The following is a 25,570-nucleotide window of genomic DNA, read 5'->3' on the forward strand; positions in this document are numbered from 1 at the left end:
CTGGTGCCCCCACCAGATGTACTACTCAGTCAGCAGGGTCAATGGGAATGATGAGCGTTGCAGGAAGGCGGGGCTAAAAGGACACAGCATGCAAGGAAAAGGAGATGGGGAGGGAAGAGGAAAGGTATCTTTTTAGTCTTGCGATTTTCTGTTTTACTCTGTACAGCACCATGTACATTGATGGTGCTATATAAATAAATAATAATAATAATAATAATAATAATAATAATAATAATAATAATAATTTCATCTCCCTCTGTACAACCTCGCAGGCGGGCTTCATTTGAATTAAAAACATCACTCTGTGTGTGTGTGTGGTGCACATAGCTGGCAAATAGCCCTGCTAGTGGAGGCTGGTGGCTCCAATTTCGGCGGGGCTGTGAATCCATTCTGGGTTTCAGTCAGAACCAGCCAGGGCTCCAAAGGAGAGATCCAAGGCGCTGAAGCCCTATCCCCAAAATAGGGCCCACCCTCTTGGATAGCTCCTTTCGAGATCCGGCTGGGACCCAGAATGGATTCCGAGCCCCGCCAAAATCCGAGCCACCAGCTTCCACCGGGTCTTGCCCACGGTCGAGGAAGGTCCATTCATTTACGTGGCGGCCCCTTTAAGAAGCCCCGCATGCGCACCAGGCCGCTTCGCTCGGGGTTGTGGGCGGAAGCGAGCGCGCAGAAGCCGGCGCTGGGCGTGGCGTCTGTCCCCGCCCCGGCCCGGAAGTCGTTGCTCTCGCGAGACCAAGAGCCACCCGCGCGAGAGCTCGGCCTTTTCCCGGAGAAGACTGCGGCCAAGATGGTGGGTGTCTCTGGAGCGGGGCGGGAGAATCCGGATCCATCCGGCCGGCGGAGGGCGGGAGGGGGGCTTTGGACCCCGTTACTTGCGAAGTCGGGGCGAGGGCGGGTTTTACCGGCGGGGCCTCGAGGGCGGCAGCGGGCAGGAAGCGGCGAAGCGGGGCCGGGGGTGGGCTGGCTGGCTGGCTGGCCTAGGCCGCGCGGGCATGGAGGGCGTGTACGTGAGCTGCGAAGCGCATGTGACCAAAGCAGAGTGCCTCTGAGCATGAGCAGAGGTTAAGCCTGCGCCCGTACGTTCCAAGCCTGTACCTGTCTTCAGGTATCTGGGGAAGGGGGGTATTAAAAGCAGAGTGCCTCTGAGCATGAGCAGAGGTTAGGCCTCAGCCCGTACGTTCCAAGCCTGTACCTGTCTTCAGGTATCTGGGGAAGGGGGGTATTAAAAGCAGAGTGCCTCTGAGCATGAGCAGAGGTTAAGCCTCAGCCTGTGCTTTCCAAGCCTGCTCCTCTCTTCAGGTATCTGGGGAAGGAGGTATTCAAAGAAGAGTGCCTCTGAGCATGAGTCGAATGGCAAAGAGATTAAGGCTGAGCTCTCCCCCCCCTCCCCACCCATGCCTGCACCCCTGTCTTCAGATATCTGGGAGGAGAAGGGAGTTTAAAAGAATAGTGCCTCTGAGCATGAGTGGAGTGGAGAATAGAGGTTAAGCCTTTGCTATCCACATCTGCACTTGTCTTCAGGTATCTGGGGAAGGGAAGATTAAAAGCAGTGCCTCTGAGCATGAGCAGAGTGGCAAATGGCGCTTAAGCCCCCTTTGTTTTGAAGCCTGCATCATCAGTCATTGAATGGGGTAGGCAAATATGGGGGGTGGGGAACAGCCCCTCTGACTGAAAAGATGGTCAAATGGAGGTTAAACTCATCTCCTGCACCTATCTGTTTTCAGATATCAGGGTGAGGAAAGGATATTAAAGGAACAGTGCTTCTGAACATGAGCAGAGCATAAACCTGAGCTTTAAAAAAATATACAATTCTGCATCTCTTCAGATATCTGGGGAGGGGGGAGGATATTAAAAGCAGCACCTCTGAGCATGAGCAGAGGAGCAAGGAGCGAGCACCTCAAACCTTAACAAGAATAATAAAAAGAAAATGGGGTGTGCAGGACTTTGGCCAGGCTCTCTGTAGTAGTGGGAATTGGGGTGGGGGCATAGATGGGTCTTGGGGGTTTTTAATTGAGGATGATACTGGAGGAGGAGAGTGAATAACTTGTGTCGTGAGAAGAGAGAGTCGATGTACGGTTCTGTCGTGAGTAAGAAACGGCAGAGAACACCCTTCCCTAGCTCCGTGCCCTCCATATTCATCGGACTACAACTCCCAGCGGGGGCAGGATGCTGGGAAACGTAGTCCCAACACATCTGGAGGGCGCTAGGTCGCGGAAGACTGGGGTAGACGGCGTGTATTTAAAAGCCGAGGGTGAACGGAGGCTGCTCGGTGGTGTCCCCAAATGGCCGTTTCACTTGATGAGCTCATTGTGCGTTTCCTCTTCCCGGCCAGGCGGAAGTGGAGCAGAAGAAGAAGCGTACCTTCAGGAAGTTCACTTACCGCGGCGTGGACCTGGACCAGCTCCTTGATATGTCCTAGTAAGCGATGGCGACTTTCCGGGTTCCCTTAAGGCCGCCAGCGTCCCTTAGGCCGAACGTGATGTTCGCTGTGGGTCGCCGGTGTGGGCCGTTTTCAGCCCTTCCCAAAGCAGGGAGGATAAGTCTTAAGAAAGAGCCCTGGATCATTCCGGCGCTCTGCTCCCACGCTGTCCAACCAGCTGCCTGGGAAGAAACCCACGGGCAGGACATCCGTGCAACAGCACCCATGTGCCCCAGCAGCTGGCATAAAGCGGCAAACTGCCTCTGACCATGTGCAAGGAGGCATTGATGGCCTTCTCAATGAGCGCAACCCAGCGTAGGCCTGAGTTTTGGAAACTTGTCTAGATGGTGAGGCTGGAGTTGACTCACTGCAAAGCTAAATTGTTTATTTCATTTTTCATGTTGGTATATTTGGAAGAAAGGCTTCAGGCAGGTTAATTTGCTGATTTTAATTCCTCAGGGCACAATCTGACGGGAAAAGCACTACAATTCCCATTGTATTTATTTATTTATTTATTTATTACTTTTAGGGCCTTTTCCCTATCTAAACACATGTAGGATTGCGCCTGTAAACTATTTTCAACCTGTTCCTCAGTCAAAAAGTCTTCTGATGCAACTTAAAATATTGCGCCCTTGGTAGTTTTTCTTCGTTTTCACCTTTGCAGGTTGATCCATTCGTCGTTTTAATGCATTTGTTCACTGCTTTGTGTACCGATAATAAAAGGTGGTGTAGAAACATTTAAACTAATAATTAGTAAGTGATTTCTGGAAGGGGGGTTCACCTCTTGCCCTCCTAACAGCTGAAGCTGCGGCTGATGTATTGCGCGGGTTCCTCTGGCGCTAGCGGAACTCTGCGCTCCCCAAAAGCCTCCCCCTCTGTCTGGGGTTATTCCCGCTGGGCGAACGGGGCGCTTGCAGAGCTGACCCTCCCTTTAACCCTTCATTCTCCCCAGCGAGCAGCTGATGCAGCTCTACAGCGCCCGTCAGCGCCGGCGGCTGAACCGCGGCCTGCGTCGCAAGCAGCACTCCCTCCTCAAGCGCCTGCGGAAGGCCAAGAAGGAGGCCCCGCCTATGGAGAAGCCGGAGGTGGTGAAGACCCACTTGCGTGACATGATCATCCTCCCCGAGATGGTGGGCAGCATGGTCGGCGTGTACAACGGGAAGACCTTCAACCAGGTGGAGATCAAGGTGAGCGAGTGGCCAGCTAAGGGCGAGGGGGATCCTTGGGTCAGCCCTGCTACAAGCGAAAAGGATCTCGGCATTGCTGCGGGTCACAAGCTGAGTATGAGCCAACAGTGTGAGGCGGCTGCAAAAAAAGCGAATGCTATTTCGGGGTGCGTTAATAGAAGTGCAGCTTCCAAATCGCACGAGGTACGGGTTCCCCTCTATTCGGCCCTGGTTAGGCCTCATCTTGAGTATTGCGTCCAGTTCTGGGCTCCACAATTCAAGAAGGACGCAGACAAGCTGGAGCGTGTTCAGAGGAGGGCAACCAGGAGGATCAGGGGTCTGGCCAGGATCTCTTCTCGATCCTCCCAGAGTGCAGGACACGGAATAACGAGCTCAAGTGACAGGAAGCCAGATTCCAGCTGGGCATCAGGAAAAACTTCCTGACTGTTAGAGCAGTGCAACAATGGAATCAGTTACCTAGGGAGGTGGTGGGCTCTCCCACACTAGAGGCCTTCAAGAGGCAGCTGGACAACCATCTGTCAGGGATGCTTTAAGGTGGATTCCTGCATTGAGCAGGGGGTCGGACTCGATGGCCTTATAGGCCCCTTCCAACTCTACTATTCTATGAATTGAGCCCAGAAATTAACATGCAGCCAGTGCAAACAATACAGAATAGGAGTTATATGATCCATGCGTCTTGTGCTCCAACTGCCATGTTCTGTACTAGTTGCAGTTTCTGAATTGCCTTCCAAGGGCAGCCCCAGGTGGCCCGCATTACAGTAATCTAACCTGGATTTAACCAAGACTGGACTTGCCGTTGAAATCTTGTGTTTGAGTGGGCTGCCGGGCGGTGGCATCATGTTCTGTTGCTTTCAACCCCTGACCTGAAAACTCCAGTGATTCCCAAAATCACAGTGGGCCTGTTCAGACAACACGCCTAAGCCATGGTTAGGCCGCTCATCCTTTTGCAGCAAATGGTTAGTGAGCGTGTTTAAACCATGGTTATGTAGCCACTGTGTTTAGGAGTGGTCCACAATACACTAGCCCATAATGTTTAGCGTGTCATCTGAACGGGATCGGTGTGTCTGGCGTACTGAATTTTAACAAGTTGATACCTGCCAAACCTTAAGACGTTAATAGCAAGGCGTAAGGTGAAGATTCATTTAACTCCACCTTCTCCAACCTGGTGCCCACCTCCAGTTGTGGTTGGGGAAAAGCTGTTTAAACTAGGGTGACCATATGAAAAGGAGGACAGGGCTCCTGTATCTTTAACAGTTGTATAGAAAAGGGAATTTCTGCAGGTGTCATTTGTATATATGGAGAACCTGGTGAAATTCTCTTTTCATCACCACAGTTAAAGCTGCAGGAGCTATACTAGAGTGATCATTTTAAAAGAGGGCAGCTTTAACTGTGGTGATGAAGAGGGAATTTCACCAGGTTCTCCATATATACAACTGACACCTGCAGAAATTCCCTTTTCAATACAACTGTTAAAGACACAGGAGCCCTGTCCTCCTTTTCATAGGGTCACCCTATTTAAACGTCGCTCCTGGATTTTAAAAGTAGAATTCAGAATCGCCAAACAAACAGAATCCTGAAATTGCTCAAATCTCTCGTGTCACCGAAAACTCATTCTGGGTCTCAAGTCTCAGTAGACAGACTGAGGTAAGGTGTGTGGGGGGGGACGCTTTCTTGCAACCTAATTGGGAACTCTTCACCTGGTGCTTTTAGGTATAATGTGATCCATCACGCTATGCAGTCTTATTTCCTCACTCATGTCTTGTCTGCACTGGACACCGCTGTAACTTGTTAGCTTGCTTATAACAGCCATATCTCATGATTTTTAACCGTTCTTGTAGCATAAATATTGGCCATGTTCAGAAGACACCTTAAACCATAGCTTTAACCACAGTGAATAAGGCTTTTTGACCTTTTTGACATGGTTAAAGGTGTCTTCTGAACACGGCCTGGCTTTTCCATTGCCAGCAGCTTGAGAGAGTTCATTTCCCCCCAAATCCCTTGTGTAATTTTACAGGGTTTGAGTATTTGTAAGTTTTCCCAATAGGTGTAGAGCTACGGGCACAGACATGAATCTTCTCGGAATTTCTTCTTGGAAAATCTATATATTCTCACAACATTACACCGTTTGATTTCTCATAGTGACAAGTGTCTAATTCTTTGTTTATTAAAGGTTTTAAATATTGTACCATGTTTAATTATGTATTTTTAAATTTGTGTATATCTCTTACCTGTTTTTAACTGGACATGTTTTAATTTCATAAAGCTGCCTTCAGTTCCAGTATTGGGGAGAAAGGCGGAATATTAAATAATAATAATAATAATAATAATAATAATAATAATAATAACCCCCTTGCCTTCTTCTCTTTCAGCCTGAAATGATTGGCCACTACTTAGGAGAATTTTCTATCACTTACAAACCCGTGAAACACGGCCGACCAGGTATTGGGGCCACCCACTCATCTCGGTTCATTCCTCTGAAGTAGGAGGCGGTTTTGGGAAGTACATTTCTATGTGTAAATAAAAACTTTTCCCAACACTTGATCTGGGCTCCTTTTTTCGGACGCTGCTTTTCCCGTCACGCTCTTACACGTACAAGATTATAGCGTTCTCCTGGTGGGGGTTGCTATGTGGTGATGCCAGCAGTCCCAACGTATCAAAAGGGCCTCAGGTAGGTGAAGGCTCAATTGGTGACTTGCCCCACGGTCGCCCAAGAAAAATTATCCGCTTCAGTCTTTTAAATTTGGGCCTCGACTACAAGGCTTTGAACTTATCGAGTCGGATTCCTTTTCTGCGGAAATGTTCCGGAGGAGTCTAAATTCTTTGCGGCTAAACAAACACCTGTTTAGGTAAAGCTGCAGTAAGTCAATTCTTTGTAGCTAAATGGACAAGCGGGAAAAAAATGAGGACCAGAGCCTTTACATGACGTGAGTGCTTTCCGTTGGCTGAGGAGGGTCGACCTGCAAAATTCTGCTGCTTCTGTCAGCAGGAGGCCTTTATAACCATGGTTCGTGCCCAGGTTATCTTTTAAGCCAACTCATTCTATCCCTTAGGAAGTTAATTTATATCGAGTTGGGTTATCTTGAGCTTTTCAGGATTTCAGACAGGAGCCTTTGTCGGACCCACCAAGAAGTAACAGCCGTTGATCCTGAGATCTGCATGCAAGGCATGAGCTTTACCACTGAACTACAGCCCGTCTTCCAAGAACACCCTGGCTTGGGAGGGCGCACAGCGACGAGGCTCTACCAACAACAGAAAATGAGGTCTCGGTCTTGGTTTTAAAAATCCTTTAAAAACATGACAAGGGAACGTAGATGCACCCCCCCCCCCCAAGGGGATTTCCAAAAAGGACCGGACCCCATTTTTTTCTGTTTGTTACACGTGCTGACTGGGGGTTATGGGGTTTGCAATCCCACACACCTGGAGGGCACGAGTTTGGGCAGATGCTGTTGGGTGCGGAGTATCCCTGCTAAAGTTTAAAACCTTAAAGTACTGCTTTCTTCGATCCCGCTTCCCAAGTTGAGTTTGCAGCCGTTTTATTGCTAGTTTTTTTTTTTTAAATGAGTTTCTCTTTAAGGCAGCTTCTTGCTAACCTGTTCCTCTCCAGATGTGGTCTGCAACTGACAAAACGTCCCATTGAAATCTGGCACGTCTAGAGAGGAAGAGTTTGGAGAGACCTTTGCACCCTAAAGTGGCCTATCTTCGAAACTGCATGAGCTGTTGCTGTTGCAAAAGTCACAGCCGTGGCTGAAAAGCTTTAAGTAGGGTAGTTTCTAGCTTAGCTCCTTGCCCAGCTGAAATCTGCACGATTTGTGCAAAATTATTATTTATTATGTTTATGTACCGCCCCTTAGCCAAAGCGCTCTGGGCGGTTTACAAAGATTAAAAAGATTAGATTAAAAAGACAATATTAAAAATCAATATACATTTTTTAAAAACAAAACCAACATCAAACCAGCTAACATTTAAAACATTTTTTAAACACTCAGCCAGGCCAAAGCTCGTTTTTAAAAAGTCAACATGTGCTGTTAAATGCCTGAGAGAAAAGAAAAGTCTTTACCTGGTGCTGAAAAGTTAACTAAGTTGGCGCCAAGCGGGCCTCATTGGGGAGATCGGTCCATATTTGAGGGGCCATCACTGAGAAGGCCTCCATTATTGCCACCCTCCGAGCTTCCCTCAGAGTAGGCACTCGGAGGAACTCACTACCACAAGATGTAGTGATGGCCACCCATTTGGGTGGCTTTAAAAGGAGGTTGGATCAATTCCTGGAGGCGAAGGCAATCCATGGTTACTAGCCCTGATGGTTGTGTGCTATCTCCAGTATTTGAGGCAGTAAGCCTGTGTGCCCCAGTTGCTGGGGAACATGGGTGGGAGGGTGCTGTTGCACCATGTCCTGCTTGTTCATCCCTGGCCGACGGCTAGTTGGCCACTGTGAGCAGAGCGCTGGACTAGACGGACCCTTGGTCTAATCTAGCATCAGGGCTCTTCTGATGTTCTTATCTCTGGGTTATTTGCAGTAGATCAACAAGGATTTTTTACTCCTCCGATTGTTTTAAAGGCATCAACAGTGGTGAAGTGACCCCCTCCACCCTATCATGTAGGCACATTAAATTATACTGCTAAAAGGAAGAAGACATGGCAGACTTCTCATTGGGCCCCGTATTTGTCCTGAGTGCCCCCACGCTGATGCAAAGGCCTCATCGATAATCTCAAAGCTGTTGGACTAGGAAGGGGCGTTCCAGTGGGCTTTTTGCAGGGCCTGAAGTCCGTCGAAGAGGCTCACTTACTGCAAGGCGCAACGCAGCCAGGCACAGTGTGACCGAAAGCCAGGACATCCCGGCAACGAAGAGGTTGAACGCGTGTTTCCACGCGGCCTGCCGGATGGTACAGAACGCCGCCTTGGGGCAAGAAACAGAAAGAGGGCAGTGTAGCACCGCCGGGTATCGGCCATAGAGGCTGTGGAAGGCCATCAGGAAAACGCTTTCCAGAAGGATCTTGGCCACGAGGTTGATGAGATGCAGCCGCCACTGTTGGCTCTTGCCACGGAGCCGGCCGTGCCACCAAAGGCCCTTGCCCTGGCAGTCGGGTGGGCGGAACAGGAAGGCGCAGGCCAAGCCGTGCGCCAGGACGGTTGCCATGTGCAGCAGAAAGAGGTTGAAGGGCGAGATGGGGAAGGCCTCATTGAAGCAAGCGAGGAGGCAGCTGCGGGAGGTGTCGTCGCACCACAGGTCGGCCGTCTCGTCACGCCAGAGCGTTTCGGCTCCCAGCGCCAGGGTGCCGAGGCGGAGCGCTGTGAGGAGGGTCAGCCCTGCACGGCACAGCCGGGGCACCTGCCCACTGGTGCCGCTGAGGAGTGCGGCGAATGCCTCCGTCTCCATGGGGCGCTGCGTTTGCCTGGAGCTGGGAAGCAAAAGGTTGCAGGCTTTGATCGGTCTGTTTACCGCCCAGCTGTCAAATTCCCTAGAGTCGTGAAAAACGGAACGAAATAACCGCACGAAAAGGGCAGTCCGAAAAGCGTCAAGGTTGGATGATATTGAGCACAAAGGGAGCAATGGCACAGCCACAAGAAACAGGGTATCCCCCCTTCCGGGGCTGGAGGCAGTGCTCTGACCTCGGAAAGGGGAGTCAGAGATTCGTGACCTTTCCCTGCTGCCTTGCACCCAGAGTGGAAAGATCTCTGCCATCGGAAAGGGTGAGGAGAGAAAGGGGCGTTTCAGTGGGCGGAGTCTGGAGAGGTCAGGATACGAGCTGTCCTGAGACTCTACCAGCCTCCTTCCCTCCCATCTAGCAGAAGATCATCCGGAGGAAAAAAGCAGGGTGGGACGACAGGGAGGCGAAGACTCCTCCCGCCCTGCATTGGGTGAGCAGAAGCCTTCAAGTTCAGGGGCTTCCAATCACTGAAGGTGCAATTAACAGGATTGTACCCTGAAAGTACTAAACATTAAACACTAAGGGTGCAATCCTATGCATGTTTAGACTAAAAAAAAGTCCTACAACTCCCAGCATTCCCTAGCCAGCCAACATTGGGAGTTGTAGGACTTTTTTCTATCTAAACATGCATAGGATTCTAGGATTTTTGCTGTCTAAACATGCATAGGATTGTAGGACGTTAAGATTGCAATCCTAGGAATGTTTAGAGAACATGTTTAGAGAATGTTTTGTGAACTGCCCAGAGAGCTCCGGCTATTGGGCGGTATAGAAATGTAATAAATAAATAAATAGAGAGAGAGAGAGAAAGTGCTAAACTCCCAGCATGCTGGCTGGGGAACGCTAGGAGTTGTAAGATGTTTTTCTGTCTAAACATGCCTAAGATTGTAGGATTTTTTTTCTATTTAAACATGCCAAGGGTTGTAGGATATTAAGGGTGCAATCCTAGGAAAGTTTAGACAGAAGAAAAGCCCTACAACCCCCAGCATTCCCTAGCCAGCCAACATTGGGAGTTGTAGGACTTGTTTCTATCTAAACATGCATAGGATTGTAGGATTTTTTCTGTCTAAACTTGCATAGGATTGTAGGACGTTACGGTTGCAATCCTAGGAATGTTTAGAGAGAGAGAGAAAGTCCTACCACTCCCAGCATGCTGGCTGGGGAATGCTAAAGAGTTGTAAGACGTTTTTCTGCCTAAGATTGTGCCCTAAAAGTATTTCTAAAGCGAACATTAAAAGTATTAAAAATGTGAACTGGCCAGCAGTAAAACGAATAATCAGAGCAACAGAGCAAAAGTTAAATGCTGTCAGGAAGAGGAAATTCTTAACCTGGCATCTAAACGTACACCGTGAAGGCACCAGGGAGATTTTCCTGGGAAGGGATGGGACGCTGAGGCAGAGAAGTCACACCGTTTTGCAAGACCCAGAGAAGAGCCTCCAATGACGATCTTAGCAAATGGGTAGAAACATTTGGAAATTGGAACACGCTGGAAATAACAGCACCCAAACCAAGCAGAAACAAGTCAAAGACCCAACAGGTGTAAGAGATTATTATTAGATCATCATCACTGCATACTTTGGCCCCAAACAGATCACAGGTGGACGACCTGCGGTCCTCCAGATGTTTTCGGCTTAGCACTCCCAGCATTCTCTCGCCCTTGGCTACACTAGCCAGGGAGATGTAGGCCAAAATTGTCTGGAATGCCCTGGTAGCCCACCCCTGAATTGAGATAGTTCGGCACGACTTTGGGCCCCTGGAAGGCAAATCGAAGGGGTTAGGGTGAAAAGTTGACAGCAAGGCGGCGGTGTAGGGCTCTCACCTGACGAGAACTTGGAGGGTGCCCGGATCGGGGCAGTAGCTTTCTTGGGGTCGTTGCAGGGCTCAGCAATGGGTGTCTCTACACCGGGCTTGTTTCTCTGAGTCGTCCTTCCTCCAGCAAGGGCAGCGTTGCAAAGACCAGGAAACGCCTTGGGTGTATTTTGGTATAAATACGACAGCGGCTGGTGCTGAAGGTGGGCCTGCCAGTTTGGAGTGGAAGCGACAGGATGAGACCGCTGGGGACAGGGTGTGTGTGTGTGTGTGATATTTTAAAAAACATCCTGACTGTTAGAGCAGTACGACAATGGAATCAGTTATCTAGGGAAGTTGTAGGCTCTCCCGCACTAGAGGCCTTCAAGAGGCAGCTGGACAACCCTCTGTCAGGGATGCTTTAGGGTGGATTCCTGCATTGAGCAGGGGGTTGGACTTGATGTCCTTGTAGGCCCCTCCAACTCTGCTATTCTATGATTCTAAAAAAAGCAACACTTTGGGAGAGACTTGAAGCTTGATGTCCAGGTTTTCTAGCAAAGCCAGATTGACAACTTTTTGTCATCTGTGCCGTTTCGGGGGCGTTTTTATTTCATTGGGTTTATTGTCCAAAGGACGACACAGTGCAAACGCAGCTGTTTGGGGCAAGACGTACGCGCGGCCTGCAGCAAAACATCACCTCTTCTTCTGTGTGCCAGCCACTACATCCTTTCCAGTTTCTCCGCCTCCACACAACTGCCTGGCGGCATTCTAGTCCTCATTGAGATGTTTTAGGGTTTTTTCCTAAAGCTTTTTTTTTTTAGAAAATCTTGGGGTTCCCCCATGCTCAAGGACACACCTTCCTCATGTGCTTGGCTCATGGGATTTCCAATAGGAATCCTGGACATACACTAAGAATTTAGGAATAGGGCATCCCTGAGCACATCCTCAGTACAGGAATCAAGCGTGATCAAGACCACAACTGTGCTCACATGTAGTTTCACGCAATACCACCACTCTTAGTATTCCTCACAGTGAGCCATGAAATAAAACGCAATACACAACTAAAACCCTCAAAACGCACAAAGGAGGGTCTTGCTCTGCTTCCTAGGGCACCTTCACTGACCTGGGATATCCCCGTGTAGGGGAAGCAGGCTGTGTGTAACCCAGTTCTAAATCCAGGTCTGGCCCAAGGTATCTTGCCCTTGGTCGGCCCCTCTTCCTTTTGCCTACCACTTTCCCTAGCATCAGCCTCTTCTCCAGGGTCTCCTGTCTTCTCATTATGTGGCCAAAGTACTTCAGTTTTCCCTTTAATACCATTCCCTCAAGTGAGCAGTCTGGCTTTATTTCCTGGAGTATGGACTGGTTTGATCTTCTTGCAGTCCACGGCACTCTCAGAATTTTCCTCCAACACCACAGTTCAAGAGCATCTATCTTCCTTCGCTCAGCTTTCCTTATGGTCCAACTCTCGCAGATCAGGCCAAGCACTCTGTTCACCCAATGGCCCACCAGCTGACCATGGGAAGCTCGTGAGTAGGGCACGGGTGTAACAGCACCCTCCCACCCATGTTCCCCAGCCCCCGGTGCATATAGGCTTCCGGCATGCGTAGGGTTGAGCTCTAAAATGCGCTGCGATGGACATTGAAGCGCAATTAATATGGAAAGAGACCCATGGCCTGCCCTACATTGAGAAATCCGGCTGTTCTAGGGATCAGGGTGAGCCTGGGGTACTGTTGGGTCTGGGTCTGGGACGCAGCATATTATTCCATTCCATCGCTCATCCACGCGGATGTGACAACTTGCACTTGGGGACACTCTCTGTGTTTCTCCTCCTCTTCCAGCAACCCAACTTCTCGCTCTCTCCTGGCCTCTAGCGCCGGAAAGCGGTGCACTGCTGCTCCCACTGTGCAAAACCAAACCCGTCTCCGGGAGGCAGGCAGAGTCACCGGAGGCTGCCGGAGGATGTGGTGTTCATGGGATTGCAGTGGATCCTCTCGTTCCTGCAGTCCGCCTTCTTCGGGGATGAGGTAAGCCCAGGTCCGCCCTGGCCGGCTCGGAGGGACCCTCCCGCAACGGTGTCTTCCTGAAGAGCAAATGTCCAAATAGCGAACGAAAGCAGCGGGGAGCAGAAGGCGTCGGTGTGGGCACAGCAGCGGTTTTTCTGCCTCCCTTTCTTAATCTGCCAAGCCAGCCTCCGTTCTTTGACCGGAATATTAATCGGGTACCGCCGCGTCGCACCTCTGGGTTCGGGGCTGTAGGAAACCGGGCCGAAAGGGGGAGGGCAGGGGTGAAATTGCTGGAGGGGGGGGCAGTCTCTGACCCACGGCGATGACAGCTGAAGTGTTTTCATTGTGCGGGTTCGGATTTGTGGTTTTTTTGGACACTGCGGGGTCGTTCCTTCGCCTTGTTTTTGTCGTGCTCCAGACATAGATGCTCACACGTCTGTGTCTGTGTGTCGACGTGAGATGGATGGATGGAGTTATCCCCCAGGATGCTGCTTCTGGTATGATTTCTGCTTTTGTTGCCTAGTGACGGAAAGAGGGACCTGAGCGCATTGAGCAGCATCTTTTAATGCGGTAGACGGCGTGTCTGGGGGTGGGTGGGGTGAGATTTGACACGGGTCCAACCCGAAAGAGCGCCATCTTTATTTTCCAGCCCCCCACCCCCACCCTGTCGGAACCGTTCGGCCGGTTGGCGGACATCTGTGGGAGACGCAAGCCGGGGATGAAATGGCAGGCCGGGAAGATGTCGGTTGGCAAAATACGACCTGTCATTGTGTTGGCTTGCTGGCCTGGAGCCAGGGTGGCCCATTTAGCATCCAGCTCGGTTGCCGACAAGGGCAGCTGGGTGTCTTCGGGAAACCACACCATGCAGAATGCTGAGAAGGCGGTCGCCTTCCCCCTGTCGTCTGCCCCAACACCTGGTTTCCTCAGGTAGACTGCGTCCCTCTTTGGAGGCTCCACGTCCACCATCCTGACGTGACGTCACAGTTTTCAGACCTTAGTAGCTGGCCAAAGAAACCAGAACAGGTATCGACCTCTCCGTCCCCACCGAAGTAGCAGCAATAACAGCTTCTCAAAGCCTTGGAGGGCTAAATTTGCCTACAGCTGCACCTAGGTTGAGTTGTCTTTATGGCTTTTGATTTGTCCGCTGGTTTGAGCTTGTTTAACGGTGGAATACCTTTCTAGCTGCGTACAATGATTTATTATTTTATAGCGTCCGAATGGGTTTTATCTGTGCGGCGCCCTTCAGATCCCGACAATAGAAGGCAGGTGCAAATGTTTAAATAGATAAATTAAATAAATAAATAATAATAAAATGGTAAATGATAATAATGATGATGCCAAGTGTTTGAAGAGTTTCACATGTGCTGCGTATAACTGGGGTGCAGGACGTGAGAGCCGGGGGACCCCCGAATACGGCCAATGGATTTTGGCCCAGCTGTCTGGGGTTTCCTTGATAACCACGCCCCTTTTATGTCTCCGCCCTCTTTCTCTGTCTCCGCCCCCTTTCCCTCCCAGTTATTGGTTTTCCCCCACCAGCTTTTGTGCCATTATTCTGCCACTCCAAAAGGTCTGAATGCCTCACATGTCTTCTTAATGACAACCCTGCAAGGCGGTTCCATATCGTTCTCTTCCTTATTTCGGATGCGGAGGACCGAGGCTCTGAGAAAGAGAGAGAGAGAACTCAGCTGGTCTAAGGCCATCGAGTTAATTCAAGGCAGAAGCGAGACTCGAACCCGGGACTTCGTGTTTCGTAGCTCAGGCACTTCGCCGCTAGGCTACATCATGGATCTGCCATCTTATAATATCCCAGAACTGGTCGGTTAGTTTGCCATTTCCCCCGGAGAACTGGACCAAGCCGTGGCTACCATGGTGGACGCTGCTTTGTGGTCAAGGGGCGTTCACACAACCCCTTAACCTGAGTGTACGCTAGACGGCTTTATGCCCTCAGGATCCAGGTGTTAGAAAAGCAGGGCAGGGGGTCGTATCGACTTGGTCCAAGAGAACAGAATAGAATCATAGAATAGTAGAGTTAGAAGGGTCCTATAAGGCCATCAAGTCCAACCCCCTGCTCAGAATACAGCAACCCTATTATTATTATTATTATTATTATTATTATTATTATTATTATTTATTTATATAGCACCATCAATGTACATGGTGCTGTACAGAGTAAAACAGTAAATAGCAAGACTCTGCCGCATAGGCTTACAATCTATATGGGTTGGATTACAACTCCCATTCTCCCCAGCCATGCTGGCTGGGAATGACGGGAGTCCAAAACATCAGGAGGGCACAAAAATGGGCGATCGAACACTTAGGAAGACCAGGAGCTGCTTTATCCGGAGTCAAGACCCTCTATCCCAGTATTGTCAGCACTGATTGGCAGCAACGTCTCTTCAGGCAGGTCTCTTCCGCAGCCGGATCTGGAGATGGTAAGGTTCGAACCCAGGCCCCCGTGCAGGCAAAATGCAAGCTCTATTCGTGGAGCTTCAAAGCTTCCATTCTAATGGTGTGGACACAAGGATAAGTAGCGGCAAATCCTCTTGATCCTTGAGGGTCTTACTCCTGAGTAAGCATGCAGCGGATCAGACGGCCCGCGTGGGTTTTGAGGTGTCATTTGCCGGTCTTGAAAACGAATGACCCAGGGCGCAAATCCTGTTCCTGTTTGGACAGAAGGAAGTGCTACAATTCCCTACAAAATATATTTGTAGGACTTTCTTCTGTCTGAACGTGCGCCGGATTGGGCCCTAAGAGATGTAAACCCACACCAGCCTGCTCTGAAGTAAGTCCCACTGCATTCTATGGGGCTGACAGCCAGGTCAATGGCTTTGCTTGGGCCTACGGGCGGCCATTTGAAAAACTCTATTGGGCACCAGCACAAAATGGCTGCCGTGGGAGACCTGGGTGGTCACGAAGGACTCAAGGGACTGAGTTCAAGGCACAGGCGGGGTACCCACCCCTCCCTAATTCCGCCATGTTGCCCCAAACTCACTTTCCTAGCCCCCGCTGGTTCACAGCTGCCCATTCTAGCCACCCATACCCCATTGAGCTACCAGATATGTGTCGGGCCCCACTTTTCTCCCACCCCACCCCACTTCTATTTCCTGGATCCTGCAGGCAGAGGAAAGTCACCCAGAGAGCTTCAGCTATGGGGCGGTATATAAATGTAATTAATTAATTAAAAATGTGGCCTGCAGACGCCCGCCATCTTTGTTTCTGAGTACGCCTCCAAGCCCCACAGGGCACTCAGACCCATTCGTGGAAAGTGGGGACCGGAGCAGCTACAGGCACTCGCTTGTCTTGGAAAAGATCCTGGGGGCTGGTAAGGAAACGCGTTAGTTAAAAAGACCATCAGAAGGGCCCTGAGGCTGGGCCAGACCAAGGGTCCATCTAGTCCAGCACTCTGTTTGCACAGGGGCCAGGCAGCCGTCAGCCAGGGATGAACAAGCAGGACATGGTGCAACAGCACCCTCCCACCCATGTTCCCCAGCAACGGGTGAACCTAGGCTTACTGCCTCCAATACTGGAGGGAGCACCCAACCATCAGGGCTAGTAGCCCTGGATCGCCTTCTCCTCCTCAAGGAATTGATCCAACCCCCTTTGAAAGCCATCCAGATTAGTGGCCATCACGACATCTTGTGGCAGTGAGTTCCATAGTTTAGCTATGCGCTGTGTGAAGAAGTCTTTCCTTTGATCTGTTCTGAATCTCCCACCCAGCAGCTTCATGGGATGACCCAAATGGGTTCTTGAGAGAAAATGTCTCCCTCTCCACATTCCCCACACCATGCATAATTGTGTACACCTCTGTCATGTCTCCCCTTCGCCTCCTTTTTCCAAGCTAAACAATCCCAGTTGATGCCACCTTCCCTCGTAGGGGAGATGCTCCAGCCCCTTCATCATTTTAATTGCCCTTTTCTTCACTTTTCCCAGCTCTATAATATCCTTTTTTACAAGCAGGAGAGATGGGGGGCATCTCCGTGAGTGCCCGGAAAAGTGTCCAGAGGCACACTGGTACCTGTCTGAACCTCACCGGTGTATCGAATTGTACTTTTAGATGAGAGGTGCAGAAACTCCCCTATTCTAAAAGGTTGAGATGACTGCTTACAAAGGGTTTAACCTCAAATAATGCTGGTATTTTGCTCCGCCCATTTTTCCCACTGGAACCCCGCCCCCCTGAAAGCATTTTTGAAATGAAACTCGAAATGAAAGAGGTTCCACGCCTCCCGTTTAAGACCGAGAACTGAATTCAAATCCTGATGCAGCCACAGGGTCATGGTGTGGCCATGGCAAAAATTGCCCTCTACCTCAGTTTCCCATCTGCCAAATGGGAATATAACGTATCATGACACTTTTGCTTGAAATGGAGGCAGCGCGTCATTGTTAAACACCAAAACGTTTGCTTTCAGAGCGTGGAAGAGGAAGCAGCCTGCTCCCTATGTTTCTGCATGTGACTGTTCTGGGCAGGTTTCTGGACTGGAAGGAGAAAAGCCCAAAGCAGTGACTCATGCAGAAGTGCGACAGGGGGCCCTCATCTTGGGGCAGGGGCAGTAATTCTACTGTGCCTCCATGTCAGGAATAATGGCCTGATCCATTCACACCTGATGCAGGGATGCAACAGAATCACTCGTCTGCAGGGGGTGTTGATCGGAGCCAAGCAGGGACTTATGCAGGGAAGCAACGGAGAGTCACCTCTGCAAGCAGAGGTTGATTGGAAAGCGGCAGGGACTCGTGGAGAGGGGCGTTGGACACTGTCCTTTGCAAACAGACACTTGCGACGCATAATTTATTTCCTTGACACGTGTTGTTTGGAAGCCACGAGGTGCGCGCGTATTAAAAACAGCTTGTTGTGTTGCATCAACGCTTTATAAATAAACCTTGCCTGGACCTCCGCCTTCTCTCCTTCCGCCCTCCAACAAGATTCTTTCTTTGATGAATCCCCACCACCACACACTTAAATATTTAGCTATCATCTCCATCCTTAAGTATTCAGCTATTATCTCCGCCACCGCCTGCGTTCAATCCCACCTCCTCCTTTCCCCGGGCAAGTTGACGGCAGCCCCTCCACCAGCGCAGAAATCTAGGCTAGCGGACAGGCCTGGGTACCAATCCGGCCTGGTTGCCATGGCGACCTTGGTCCCTTTTTATTCTGCCATCCTCAGCATCCTATGTATGTGCATGTGAGTGTGTGTGCATATAGGGAGAAGGGGGGGGGATTGGATTGATTTCTCCAGTGCCCAGCAATTGCTTTGACCTTGCTTTGAAACTGTCACCGTGGGATATGTTACATACAAGCAGGGCGGTGGAGGAAGGGGGGGAAGGGCAGATAATACCCTGCTTGGAAGCCCCCCCTCCGTCCCCCTCCCCCTCCGTCCCCCTCCCCCTGGGACCGCTTTGTTTGCCAGAGTTGGGTTTCTTCCTCCTCCCCCCCTCCAGTTTTATCTCTTCCACAGCCTGGATCTTGAGTGAAATTTCAATTAGCAGAAGCTGGTAACAACAGCCTGTTTGTTTAACACCCTTGGGGGGTTACGGGGGTGTAGAGGAGCTGAGAAAAGCCCCAGCGCCTCTTGGCAGCTCCATTGATCAGGGAAGGGCAGACTCTCTCTCTCTCTCTCTCTCTCTCTCTCTCTCTCTCTCTCTCTCTCTCTCTCTCTCTCTCTCTCATTTTACTGTTCCTCCTCTCCTCCTCCTCCTCCTCCTCCTTCTTCTCCTCCTCTTCCTCCTCCTCCTCCTCCTCCACTCTCTCTCTCTCTTTCTCTTTCTCTCTCTCTTCTTCTTCTTCACCTCCTCCTCCTCCTCCTCCTCCTCCTCCTCCTCTCTCTCTCTCTCTCTCTCTCTCTCTCTCTCTCTCTCATTTTACTCTTCTTCTTCTCCTCCTCCTCCTCTCTCATTTTAATTCTTTTCTGTCTCCCTTTCATTTTAAGGATTTTTATTCCTTCCTTTTTCGTTCTCTTTCATTTCCAGGGTTTCCTTTCTTACTTCCTTTCTTCATCACCACACTCTTTTTTTATTCATTCATGAAAGAAGGGGGGAGGGGAAGGAAGGAAAAAAGAAAAGAAAAAGATATCGATAACCTGTCTTGCTACCAACAATTAAACCAATATTCTCAAAAAGAAGAATGCAGAATAAAAATGAGAAACCAGATCAGGTTTAATTTGTACAGGAGCTGTTTGATTTATTTCCTTCCCTTTCTTTTCCTCTTTAAAATACAATCCTCTTATTTTTGTTATTTTATTTTAATATTCTTTCTTTCCTTCCTTCATTTTAATTCTTTCTTTCTTCTGTCTTTTTAATCCTTCCTTCCCTTTTGAGTGTCTTATTTTGTTATTTCAATACTCTTTCTTTCTTTCTTTCTTTCTCTTTCTTTCATTCCTCAATTCTAATCCCTTCTATGTTTTTAATTCTTTCACTTGGAATGCTTGCCTTCCTTCCTTTTTAAGTCTCGTTATTTCATTTTAATATTTTTCCTTCTTTCCTTCATTTTAATTCTTTCTTTCTCTTCCTTCCTTCCTTCGATCTTTTTAAGTCTTTCATTTTTATTTCCTTAGAATGCTTTCATAGAATCATAGAATTGTAGAGTTGGAAGGGGCCTCTAAGGCCATCGAGTCCAACCCCCTGCCCAATGCACGAATCCACCCTAAAGCAACCCTGACAGATGGCTGTCCAGCTGCCTCTTGAAGGCCTCGAGTGTGGGAGAGCCCACAACCTCCCTAGGTCACTGGTTCCATTGTCGTACTGCTCTAACAGTTATGAAGTTTTTCCTGATGTCCAGCCAGAATCTGGCTTCCCGTCACTTGAGCCCATTATTCCGTGTCCTGCACTCTGGGAGGATCGAGAAGAGATCCTGGCCCTCCTCTGTGTGACAACCTTTCAAGTATTTGAAGAGTGCTCTCGTGTCTCCCCTCCATCTTCTCTTCTCCAGGCTAAACATGCCCAGTTCTTTCAGTCTCTCCTCATGGGGCTTTGTTTCCAGATCCCTCATCTTCATTGCCCTCCTCTGAACACGCTCCAGCTTGTCTGCGTCCTTCTTGAAGTGTGGCGCCCAGAACTGGACGTAATCCTCTACATGTTCTTTCCTTCCCCCTTGTTTCAAATCTTTTATTTTGTTCTTTCATTTTAATGCTTTTCTTCTTCCTTTTCTTCGTTCTCACCTTTCTCTTTAATTCTCTTATTTTCTTTCATTTTAATGCTCCCTTCTGCTGTCTTCCCACACACACCTTCCTTATGCCCATGTGCTCATGCGCATGCGCGCGCACACACACACACAGGAACATCAAATACTCTCTCTTTCTCTCTCTCCTGAAGCAGGTTAGGTAGCAGAGTATTCCATGGACAGATGGCTGCCTTTCCAGGCTGGTAATCTCTGCAGAACATCTGGGTGGATAGCTAAGACCTGTGAGCTGGGTTTTAATATGAACACTTGCTCTGGCGTAGGTTCCTGAGTTTCATTCGGATTCCTAAACTTGTCACAGGGGCGACAGACGCAAACACGCACACCCTGACCATTTGTGCAAGGAGAAGGAACTGAGATCTGGCATTTGATTCTAGTGGATCAAGCCACTGGACACTTTTTGCAGATTTAATGTTATATATTGTGAATTATTGTGATTTATTACATTTCTATACCGCCCCATAGCCGAAGCTCTCTGGGTGGTTTACGAAGATTAAAAAGAATAGATTAGAAACATAAACATAAATGCCACTTGTCACTGTGTTTACAAGAGTTGGAAAAGGGGAGTGGGTTGAATCTGGGATTTAAGTGCTGCTGCAAAACTGTGTCCTGGGTTTAAACCCCCACGTTTTCTCAGGTTTCCAAACTTTAAATGTTGTAATCTTTGTTAGCTTCTTTCGAAATGAGTTTGGGTTGGTTGCCTGTTGCTTGCTTGGTAATTGGATTCCCCGTTCGGCTCAGGTTCGGTCTCTTGAAATAATTCTCAAAGTCACCAAACACACTCTTAATGCTGTTGATGTGTCTCTGGCTGGTTTTTAGGTCTTGATCCATCTTAGAATCATAGAATATTAGAGTTGGAAGGGGCCTCTAAGGCCATCGAGTCCAAACCCCTGCTCAATGCAGGAATCCACCCTAAAGCATCCCTGACAGATGGTTGTCCAGCTGCCTCTTGAAGGCCTCCAGTGTGGGAGAGCCCACAACCTCCCTAGGTCACTGATTCCATTGTCGTACTGCTCTAACAGTCAGGAGGTTTTTCCTGATGTCCAGCCGGTATCGGGCTTCCTGTAACTTGAGCCCGTTATTCCGTGTCCTGCACTCTGGGAGAATTGAGAAGAGATCCTGGCCCTCCTCTGTGTGACAACCCTTTAAGTATTTGAAGAGTGCTCTCATGTCTCCCCTCAATATTCTCTTCTCCAGGCTAAACATGCCCAGTTCTTTCAGTCTCTCTTCCCAGGGCTTTGTTTCCAGACCCCTGATCATCCTGGTTGCCCTTCTCTGAACACGCTCCAGCTTGTCTGCCTCCTTCTTGAATTGTGGAGCCCAGAACTGGACGCAATACTCTAGATGAGGCCTAACCAGGGCCAAATAGAGAGGAACCAGTACCTCACACGATTTGGAAGCTATACTTCTATTAATGCATCCCAAAATAGCATTTGCTTTTTTTGCAGCCATATCACACTGATGGCTCATATTCAGCTTGTGATCTACAACAATTCCAAGATCCTTCTCGTTTGTAGTATTGCTGAGCCAAGTATCCCCCATCTTGTAACTGTGCCTCTGGTTTCTACTTCCTAGGTGTAGAACTGGGCATTTATCTCTATTAAATTCCATTCTGTTGTTTTCAGCCCAGCACTCCAGCCTATCAAGATCACTTTGAAGTTTGTTTCTGTCTTCCCGGGTGTTAGCTATCCCACCCAATTTTGTGTCATCTGCAAATCTGATAAGTGTTCCCTGCACCTCCTCGTCAGGGAACGCTTATCAAACGCTTATCCACCATGCATTCAGGGCGCTTCAGTGCCTCACCCTGCCACGTTAGCTCCTCTGACATGGCTACTCCAACATGTTCAGACTCATAAATGAGGGACAGGGAATGGTTAGTGCTATCCACAGTGGCCTGGGACCACCTCAGGACTCCTTGGTGCAAATACCCCAGTCTGTCTGGGCCGTTGCTAGGAAGCTCATTGCTTTCATTCCACTTTACTACCTTTAAATCTTCTTCTTCTTCTTCTTCTTCATCATCATCATCGAAAGGATTGTAACTTTTTGGTTGAGCTGACATAGCAGCAGCTTCCAATTCAGTTCTTTTTTAATGTGTGAATGTAAACAAACAATGGCAGAATGGAATCACATCTAAACAACAGATGACACCCCGCGCTGCCATTCCTCGGCGGAGTCTGAGCACCTGGGACAGGGAGTGTACAACCGCGGGGCAGATTTCACTTTGGAGATGCTCTCTGGGTCTGGATTCTAGTGGGGGCGGGGCCAAAGAAAAAAGGGGCGTGGCCAAAAGGCCAGCCTCTTATAGCTTGAAGCTGTTACTGTCCGTAACAAAGCTTTAGGAGAGGGATTTCGACTTAAAACTGCACAAAAGCTGGAAAGCCATGCCACGATCCGTGGTTGGAAGAGGCGGGGTCAGGAGAAGTAGGTGGAGTCATTTCTTGAACCCTGGAGGGCTTTATTGGGACCCTCCCCTTGTGTTGATTGTACCAAGGGCGAGGTAGGTGTCAGGCTTGGAAGATTATTTTTTTATTTCTTGCAAAAGAGGGGCTCTTGCGGGTGGCTGGCTGGCTGCAAAGAGTTAAGGAGGCAAGGGTGCCTCTGAGCCTGTACTGAGCCCAGACAACATCTAACTACTCTGACTGACAAAGTGTGCCCTGGTTCTTCAGCAAAGAGAAGTTTTTCCCCCCATCACCTTCTCTCTGCTCCTTCTAACTGGAGCGGAGAGTAAAAAAATAAATGCATATTGTGGCTTGAAGCTCTTCCTGCTGCTGAGTGACTAAAGAGAGGCATTTTTGGCTTTCAGAATTGGGAGGGGAAAAAATCTGCAACATCTGGAAAAACAACCAACAAACTGTGGTCAGGGGGGAAGGGGCGTGGCCCAGGGCAAATGGGCGTGGCCTGCAGCGTGCGTCTTCATTCCGGGTAGCCGAGAGGCAACTCCGCTAAGTCTTCGCAAGAGCTGTGTATTTCAAGCGTTGCGTTGACCACTTCAGCACCCTGGACAGAGCTGGGATCACATCTCTATCAAGCAGGACGGAGTCAATCTCTGGAACTCGCTACTGCGAGCTGTGATGATGGCCACCAGTTTGGATGGCTTTCAAAGGGGGGTTGGATCAATTCCTGGAGGAGGAGAGGAGGAGGAGGAAGAGGAGGAGGAGGAGGAGGAGGAGGAGGAGGCGATCAACAGCTACTAGCCCTCATGGCTTTGTGCCACCTTCAGTATCCGTGACTGTAAGACTGTGTGCACCAGTTGCTGGGGAACATGGGTGGGAGGGTGCTGTTGCACCGTGTCCTGCTTTGTGGGTCCTTGGTTGACGGCTGGTCAGCCACTGTGTGGACAGAGTCCTGGACTAGATGGACCCTTGGTCTGATCCAGCGTGGCTCTTCTTACGTTCTTATGTCTCCTCCCATATGTACCTGCCTGGATCCTAGGATCATCTTCAGTTGCCCTTCTCCGGGAGACCCTTCCTAAGGAAGTGGGGCTGGTGACTACCAGGAGCAGGGCCTTTTCTGCTGTGGCACCCCAGTTGTAGAATGAGTTCTGCTCATGGTAAACAACTGGTCCACCCCTGTGTGAACAGAGTCATGGACTAGATGGACCCTCTGGTCTGATCCAGCATCAGGGCTCTTCTGATGTTTTTACTATTTGTGCAGAGTTTCGGGGTTTGTTTGTTTTTAGTTAATTTTTTAAAAAAAGTTTGATAAATTGTTATTTGCCCTCATTGAAATGTTGCGATTGCATTGGAAATACACCACTGCGGTTGAAATACTTATGAATTACTCAATGGACTCCTGGTTCGGTGTCCTTTGTTTTCGGTGACTGGCCTCAAGCACAGTTCCCTCTTGGGGGGGGGGGCTCCAGATTCAGCTTTAATCTCACCTGACCCTCAATCCTCTGGACATTTCCCGAGTTTTGTCCCATTCTAAAAGGCCGTCTCCTCCTAAAGCTTTAGTTACCGGCAGAAAGAACTTTTAAACTTCTGTTTTTTAGAATGTAAGCCTATGCGGCAGGGTCTTGCTATTTACTGTTTTACTCTGTACAGCACCATGTACATTGATGGTGCTATATAAATAAATAAATAATAATAATAATACTTTGAGGCCCCGCCCCCTTGTCTTTGACCACACCTCTTTCACCTTTGGCTCCGCCCACCCCAGGAATGCAACACACACACACACACACACACACACACACACACACACGGAGCTTCTTTGAACCAGAACTTGGACCTCTGGTGGAAAGAGGTTTGACACCCTTGCGCTAAACGCGTGTGGCTGCAGTTGGGTCACAGGCAAGGGGGGAAAGGTCCGGCTGTGACGCCCTCCCTGCAGGCTTCCCACCAGCATCTGATTGGCCACAGTGGAAGATGGAATTCTGGGGGATTGATGGAACCAGCAGGGCTTTAGATAAACAGAACATCCAGGCCCCCAAAGTTTCTTTCTTTCTCTTTCTCTCTCCCTTCCTTTCTTCTTCTTCTCTTCCTTCCTTTCCTTCCTCCCAGGGTTCCAGGCGTAAGGGGCAGTGAGGGAGAGTGGGCGGAGGCATTCAATGGACAAAGCTGATGGTGATAAAACCAGAAGAGCCAAGGACCTATCGGGCATGAAAAAAATATATTTGGGGATTCCAGTTCTCTGCCACCCTTCTCTGCTCTCTTCCCCCACTTTCTTTTCCGACGCTGCTGCTTCTATTTGCATTGTTTCTTGCCGACATCCGAACTCCGGCTTTTGTCCAAGTCCTCCCTAGACGCTCCCGAAGGCAGCTGGTGGAATAAAACCCGGGCACCGCCATAGTACATTCCTATCACATCCATTTTTCATGATAGAGCTCACCAGGACAGGAGAATCAAAGAAAAGGGGTGGGGTGGGGGGACACCCACACAGAGCAGGGGAAAGGCTGAACAAACATGGTGGCGAGCTCAGATGGGGGCAAACCCCCCTTCTTCCCCCCCACCCTTTTACCTTTATATTCCAGCTGCTGGGATGCCATTGGCTGGCACCATGGTTACCCTTTCCGGGCTCTCATTGGCTAGGACCCATTTTCATCAGCCCTTTCTCTCGTTCCCTCCCCCTCCCCACTTTGTTCTGATTTATTCACCGTACGGAGACAAGCCACTGGGGAGCCGTTTGCCAATGAAAGATGAATGAACCTTCAAAGAGCTGTTTCGACTCTAAAATTGGGGACAGGGCGTCCACGGAAAGAAAAGCGGTTTCTTGATTTCAGGTTTTGATGGGTTTTAAAAGGGGGTCCCTTTTTTCTCTCCCCGGGACCCCAACATGCATTTTCTACCCAGCTCACATCAGACTGTTTTGGGGTGCCCAATGAAGCATGCTTGCCAGTGGGTGGTAGCAGTAGGGTTTTTTTTGGGGGGGGAGCGTTGGCACAGGCCGGCTTGGCTTTGTAGTGCTCAGATCTGGATAAAACCAGCTCTAGCATCGATAGGCCCCAAGCCGATTTGAGGCAGCTGGGGTGAACCACCCCCTCCCTGAAGAAAGGCTTTGGAGATTTATTTATTTTTAATTTAGTTAGATTCTAGCTAGTCAATTTAAAAAAAAAACACCACTTTTCTCAAAGCCTTTTTCC

At 49.4% G+C, this 25,570-nt stretch overlaps 3 protein-coding genes across 3 annotated transcripts in view; 2 read left to right on the top strand and 1 right to left on the bottom strand.

The window, feature by feature from the left end:
• The first annotated feature begins 619 nt into the window (after positions 1-619).
• On the top strand, positions 620-6,145 carry RPS15 (ribosomal protein S15). Its single transcript, XM_063147353.1, has 4 exons — positions 620-790; positions 2,333-2,418; positions 3,372-3,606; positions 5,976-6,145. Exons 1-4 carry the CDS (start codon positions 620-622, stop codon positions 6,087-6,089), a joined length of 606 nt encoding a protein of 201 aa, XP_063003423.1. The 3' UTR covers positions 6,090-6,145.
• Positions 6,146-6,978: 833 nt separating this feature from the next.
• On the bottom strand, positions 6,979-8,981 carry LOC134413223 (gap junction beta-3 protein-like). Its single transcript, XM_063147355.1, has 2 exons — positions 8,391-8,981; positions 6,979-7,023 (listed from the first exon to the last, which is right to left on the bottom strand). The coding sequence occupies exons 1-2, from the start codon at positions 8,979-8,981 to the stop codon at positions 6,979-6,981; spliced, it is 636 nt and encodes a 211-aa protein (XP_063003425.1).
• Positions 8,982-12,771: 3,790 nt separating this feature from the next.
• Positions 12,772-25,570, top strand: part of APC2 (APC regulator of WNT signaling pathway 2) — a 47,245-nt gene continuing 34,446 nt past the window's right edge. Inside the window, exon 1 of the mRNA XM_063147081.1 lies at positions 12,772-12,842. Coding sequence (XP_063003151.1) covers positions 12,789-12,842 — 54 coding nt within the window. The 5' untranslated portion in view covers positions 12,772-12,788. The remainder of the gene's footprint in view (positions 12,843-25,570) is intronic.

Source organism: Elgaria multicarinata, chromosome 23, assembly GCF_023053635.1.
Source record: "Elgaria multicarinata webbii isolate HBS135686 ecotype San Diego chromosome 23, rElgMul1.1.pri, whole genome shotgun sequence".
Taxonomy (NCBI): Eukaryota; Metazoa; Chordata; class Lepidosauria; order Squamata; family Anguidae; genus Elgaria; species Elgaria multicarinata.

What these genes read in the sequence shown, in the direction of transcription:
- RPS15 (XM_063147353.1), top strand. Translation starts at nt 620, where the DNA reads ATGCGCACCAGGCCGCTTCGCTCGGGGTTGTGGGCGGAAGCGAGCGCG. An exon ending in CAGCTCCTTGATATGTCCTA is followed by an intron (nt 2,419 to 3,371) that starts GTAAGCGATGGC and finishes CATTCTCCCCAG; the next exon opens with CGAGCAGCTGATGCAGCTCT. An exon ending in TCAACCAGGTGGAGATCAAG is followed by an intron (nt 3,607 to 5,975) that starts GTGAGCGAGTGG and finishes CTTCTCTTTCAG; the next exon opens with CCTGAAATGATTGGCCACTA.
- LOC134413223 (XM_063147355.1), bottom strand. Translation starts at nt 8,981, where the DNA reads ATGGAGACGGAGGCATTCGCCGCACTCCTCAGCGGCACCAGTGGGCAG. An exon ending in TGGCTGCGTTGCGCCTTGCA is followed by an intron (nt 7,024 to 8,390) that starts GTAAGTGAGCCT and finishes CGTGCCCTCCAG; the next exon opens with GTGTGTGGGATTGCAAACCC.